The sequence below is a fragment of the Neofelis nebulosa genome, chromosome 6 (genome assembly GCF_028018385.1).
Source record: "Neofelis nebulosa isolate mNeoNeb1 chromosome 6, mNeoNeb1.pri, whole genome shotgun sequence".
In the NCBI taxonomy this organism is placed as follows: domain Eukaryota; kingdom Metazoa; phylum Chordata; class Mammalia; order Carnivora; family Felidae; genus Neofelis; species Neofelis nebulosa.
In genome coordinates this window covers 53,598,319-53,604,318 of record NC_080787.1, presented here as the reverse complement: position 1 = coordinate 53,604,318, position 6,000 = coordinate 53,598,319, and the positions used below count along the sequence as shown (strand labels likewise).

Below are 6,000 nucleotides of genomic sequence, written 5' to 3'. Positions count from 1 at the left end.
TCTAAGTGGATACAGAGGGAAAGAGTGGATCTGGAAGGGTTAGCCCGAGGAGGCCCCACCTGTAGGGCCTCCTGAGAGGATGAGAGGGAGCCTGGAGGGAATGTACTACTGGAACCGGGCATGTTGGAGACTGGGCCATCTGTATCTGAGAATGGCACTCTGGGAGGTTTTCTGGGGGAAAGTGTCCTGAGAACTCACAAAAGCTGCCTTGGGAGAGAGAAAGAGCCAGCTTTTCGGCACATGACACACAGAAGGTCCTGGTCCAGTAGGGCTTTACTGGCCACAGAAGTAAGACCTTGCCCCTTTCCTCTGGTGTCTACTCCCTAACCCTTCCCAGACATTACAAAGGCCAGAAACAGTAGTATGGCAGGTGGGAAGGGGAAGGGGAAGGAGCAGAAAGGAAAGAAGGAGAAACCCACCATAGCTGCCCCAGCACCTACCCATCCTTCCTCCCTCTTTCCTCTCTCACTCACTCACACACACACATACTAGACTATGTGTATCTAAGCTTGACCTGGGCATGCAGGATAGAGCTTAGTATTTTCACTTTAGACTGAAATGGACTTCTGAATACTTGAAAATAATACTTTCAACAGTAATGAGTGACTGGGGGTAAAAAATTTTAAATTGGGTGGTTCTTGAAATCTTGACCTGGAGCAGAAAAACTCAACATGTACTATCTTACAGAACTTTTAGCAAGCTAGTTCGAGGTGGCTTGGTTCAGCAACAGAGGAAGAACTGTGGGAAGTTACCCAGCACTTCCGAGGCCAGGTATCCCGGATCTTGTATCGACAACTCCCACTCATTCACACCACTGGCTGGGCAGCAGGGAGGAGCTGGAGCTGGTGGCTGACCTCAACTCTGGAGCAGCCATGGTTCTAAAAACTGAGTCAGAGCTCACAGATAACCAGTAACTGTTTTTCCTCCCATCTCAAGGCCAGTTTCTCTAAAAGCAGGGATTTTATATATATTCTCTAAAAGCAGCATGTGTGTAGATATGTGTGTGTGTGTGTGTATAAAATTATTAACTATAGTTCAAATCAAGAAATACATTTTCTATTATGACCCAGTAAATACATCCTCAGCTGAAACAAAAGTTTCATGAAACAGTATATACCTACTATTTGTATTACACTCTCATATTTTCTGTTCTATTCCATTTTTGTTTAAATGCAGGTCTAATGGGCCTATAGCCACAGTTCGTCAATGTCTATTTCCCTGCAATGCTGGGGTAAGTAGGCACATGGCGGGGGGCATCGGCTTGCAGCAACAGCAGTCTGTGTGCTGTCTACACCCCAAGTGATGCTTCTCCTGACAAAATCTAGTTTTTCTCCTGCTCTTAATCATGCCACACCTGTATGAGGATTGTCCAGAGAAACAGAACCAATGGAAGGTATATAGAGAGAAAGATGATTACTAAAAGAATTGGCTCACATGATTACGGAGGCTGACAAAGCCCAAGATTTGCAGCAAGCAGGCTAGAGACCCAGGAGAGCTGATGGTGTAGTTCTGGTCTGAAGGCCAGGCCAGCAGGCTTGAGACCCAGGACGAGCCAGTGTTTTAGTTTGAGTCCAAAGGCAGGAAAAGGTTGTCCTAGTTCAAAGGCAAGCAGGAGGAATTCTTTCTTACTTCAGGAAAGCACAGCCTATTCAGGCTTTCAGGGGAGTGGGTGAGGCCCACCCACACCAGGGAGGGCAATCTGCTTTACTCATTCTATAAACCCAAATGTTAATCTCATCCAGAAACAGTCACATCCAGAAAAATGACCCCAAGGCCCAGACAAGTTGACACATAAAATTAACCATCACAATATCCCTACCCCTACCTCACTAAATAAGGTACCATCTTAGCTCTTTAAAGATCCAATTTAATTTAGACTTTAGTATTAAAATATAGGAACCAAAAAAACATAACTTTAAGAGTTCTGTAAATGCCTCTCTGAAAAGTAGGTGTTTCAAAATGTAGGTCCAACCTCCAAACGATACCACATTCTCTCATCAGCCAGGTCCGTTTGAAAAAGCACGAACAAAGTTAGAGTAGTTAATCTTGTCTTCTCCGTGAGAGCACACCGTGATCAACTGCAGGAGAGAGCAGAGAGCAAGTGAGGCAGAGCTGCGGGGTACGCTTGTTAATAACAATCCCCAGCCTTTGTAAACCAGGTCAGAGTTTGTATCAGAGGATTCCAAAATGGTCCTGCGAACCTGCCAGGTAGCTCAGATGTTATGCCCATCTTAAACTTTATGAAATTGAAGCTCAGATGGAATAAAAGGCCTGCCTGGGATTTCAGGACTAACATTTGTAAGCATATTGCCATTTCCAAAGCACTTTTAATTATTTTTATATTCAAATACGAGCTTTGTCCACCCAGCCTGCACAGAGTAAAACTCTTAAAACAGCAAGCTGCTATTATCATCGCCTAACAAAAGAATCCAGTTATGTCACTGCTCAAACCAGGTCCCCTGAAATGCAGCTGTGGGTGATGGTAGACTTCTAGATTTGCTGTGGTCACCTTTATAAAATGTGCAAACCCATGCTGCCCACACCTTCCCACCCCCCCCCCCACCCCCCGCCACTTCCCACTGACTGCAGTTCCTCTCTCGCTAGGTCATGGATGGCACACATGACTTAAAAGCTGGGTACACTATCACTGTGAGATTTGGGAAGCCAAAGGGGCATTTGCCCAGGTAAACACCTTCTCTCCTGTCTCCTGTACTCCCTGCTAATGTCCTGATTTATGAAAAATCCTCATCTCTGATCTAGCCCCTCCAGCACCATGCAGACAGCCTTCCCTAAGTGAGTCTTCAGTTCTGAACATCACTTTTTGCTAAAAAATCTTTAAGAAGGTCTACAGCATTTCAGTGTTTTTCATCAGTGAGAAGTCTCTATGAAAAGTCACAGTCCTTGGCAATTGTGGGAGAAATTTTGTTCTGAGTTCCAGGGAAACCCAAGCTTCCTGGGAATTTATAATGAAAAAAGGCACAAAACACCTTCTTTTACTCACTTATGAAAATTCTAGAAGGAGACTGGCCATGTCCTTCCTCCACTTGCATCTGGCCATGCGTGACCCCTTACCAATAGATGTCACTGCCCCTGGCAGTGATCATGCCCTCTTCCATGATGGCTAGACTGCTGGGCTAATGTAAGCATCGCCATGAAGGGTGTCACAGGCTGCTCACCATTCTGCTCAACCCAGTTACCTTTGAGTCTCCCCTCGGGGCTGCCTCTCTAGGATCACCTCTGTGGAGTCTCCTTCAGCCCAGAAATGACTCATCAGCCACCCTGTGCTGTCTAGCCCCTATCCACTTAAACAGAGTCCCTGCTGCAGCCATTAGGAAAGAACATCAATGCAAAAATCCAGGGGAAACACCATAACCAGAAATGAATAGGATATCTGATTTGAACACCTTTAAGTTTCCCATTAAAACAAAATATGCATGCAATTGCCTTTGGGAGAGAATGAACGGTGTTCAGCCTCTGCAGTCACCCAGAAGAGCAATTCATACTGACCTCCTTAATCAAAGAATCATCAACTGGGAGGTGGAGAGAGTCACAGATTTTAAAGAACATTTCTTTGTCCACATATCCTGAAGCTTCCTTGTCATAAATTTGAAATGCTTCACGAATGTTGTCTTTGCATGGATGATGTTTCAGTTGCTTCTGGATTGTGTCTATTAATGCTTCCAGTTCTTGCTCACCCGGATCCTCTTTAGTTTGCTTGCTGTAGACAAAGGAAGGAAATGCCTGGCATCTTATTTATACTTGACTGGTCTCATCTCAGTGACCAAAGTTCTCATTTGGCGAAGTGGGGGAAGCTTCTAATGGCAAGCGGCTTGGACACTTAGCTGGCCAATAACGGAATGCTTGCCTGCAGGGGCTGGCTGATGACTGACCCCCACAGGAAGGCCTGATTAGGGGGTTTCTGAACTGAAGCCCAGCCTCCCTGGCTGCCACCTGTTAAATCACTGCACCACAAAGAGCCAAATCTCCCACTGTGGCAGCCTCCCCAAGCTCGGTGTTTGCGCGAATCATCTGCTGCTGCTTAATGCTGATGCAGGTCTACATGGTCTGTTATCTCATCTAAAACTAAGGGAGTTTAAAAAAAATTACACACAGTCAGCAATCTGTTGTACTTTTAACATTCCCTCTCCAGTTCATTCTGAATTTTGTGAAAGGTAGTGGATTGAGAAGTTTAGGCTTAGCATTTACTGAAATGAGAGATGAGTAACACAGAGCATTAGAAAGAAGGCGGTCTATCCTTTCAAACCACAACCAGGATAAGCAGAAGCCCAATTCATTTCCTTTGAACACAAAGGTACCATTACACAAAGACTTTTAGAGCTGGAAAAGACATTTCATCTTTATAAAGGCATTTTGGGATAAAATGAGACCGCAATAAACTCAGAAACCCTTTCTCAATGATGAAAAAACAGACTTGAAGACCCAGATGTCATGTCAGAGGCAGGACCAGAACAGACATCTCACTCGGGTTCTGACATGTTCTTTCAAGGATGCCCACCACCTCTCACCTACCCTCCCCCTCCACACCATCACAGTACCAGTCTACCATGGCTTTCCTGTTCCTATTTCCTTCTGCATAGGATAGTCAAAAGGTTCACTGTTCCAAATGGCCTCTGTTAACTTCATTCCCTTTTGAACCACTGGCGACCCTTGCTGGGGAAGGCATAAAGTGCTACAGCCTTTCAGGGACAATTTAGAAAACATGAAGCAAAAGCCCAGCAAAGAATTTCAAATAATTTATCCTAAGGAAATAATCATGAGTTGTATACAAGGATACATCTAATAAAGCAGTTTTGAGACAGCCTAAATGTCTAAAAAGATTGTCCAAAAATCAGGAATTGGTTAAACAATATCCCCCAATCAGGCAATATAAAAATCATGTGGCATGGACAATGTTGCAGAAAGAATAGATAGATGGGTGAGAAAATCAATGTGTAAAAGTGTATACAGAAGGCTACATTTTGCATCAAAGTTGTGAGGGGAATAAGAACATACAATTAAATCCGCTTACATTGTGCAAAGAAACTCTGGGAAGAGATTTTAAAACCAATGAAGTAGGTAGTTAGCTATGGAGAATGGAGGGTAACAAGCAGGTGGATGGAAGATGGGGCAGGAATAAAACTTTTCATTTGTCCTTCAAATATATATATTATATATAACATATAACTCATGTCAATTATATATTACATTATATATAACTCATTATATATATCATATGATATATAACTCATGTGAATATAATACCTACTCTAAAAATTATCAATGCTCCATAAAATATTTCGTATCAGAAATGTTCATGATATGCAAAAAGCTAATTAAATATTACAGGATTACTCCACTTTATATGCATATTAAAGCAATATTGGAAGTAATCATCTCTGGGTTATGGGATTTTAAGGAATATTTTTATTTCTATTTCCTAAATTTTTACTCCGTGAATGTTATTTATTATGGGCATGTGTTACCTTTATAGTAAGACAAAAACAATATAAATTGCAATGATGAAAATCTCTAGTATCTAAATGCTGTCTGGCATTATTGAAGCAGAATATATTTACCTGGTAGGTACACCTCCAGTCATATATACTAAATTATGAATGATTGCCTGGGCACTATTTTAGTGGCAGAAAGCAGTGAAACCTCAATCTTCTATATCTTCCCAGGAGTTAGAGCCATAGAGCATATATATTTGAAATGTGATCATCCATTCATTTTGGGAAAGAGAAGATAACCCTCCCTTCCCTGAAGGGGCCAGATGTTTAATACTGCTTCATACAATAGGGAAAATGTCGATGGCATCTGCTGCCTTTGAGTATGCTGGAGTAAATTCAAACAGAGCTTGCCACAGGTGGTGCTGTTTACAACAGAGCTAGTGAGAGTTCTAGCCCCTACATTATTGAGGGGCCCAAAACAGGGCCCCTTCTCTAGGACAGCTGCAACATTGTTCCACATGTTAACAAGGGAACACAGGGGCCAAATGGT

General features: G+C 42.9%; 1 protein-coding gene across 1 annotated transcript in view; it reads right to left on the bottom strand.

Annotated features, from left to right (window-relative positions):
• Positions 1 to 1,850: 1,850 nt before the first annotated feature.
• Positions 1,851 to 6,000, bottom strand: part of EFHC1 (EF-hand domain containing 1) — a 66,717-nt gene continuing 62,567 nt past the window's right edge. The window contains exons 10-11 of the mRNA XM_058734235.1: positions 3,508 to 3,718; positions 1,851 to 2,078 (exon numbers count right to left, since the gene is read on the bottom strand). Of these exons, the coding sequence (XP_058590218.1) occupies positions 1,998 to 2,078; positions 3,508 to 3,718 (292 nt within the window). The 3' untranslated portion in view covers positions 1,851 to 1,997. The remainder of the gene's footprint in view (positions 2,079 to 3,507; positions 3,719 to 6,000) is intronic.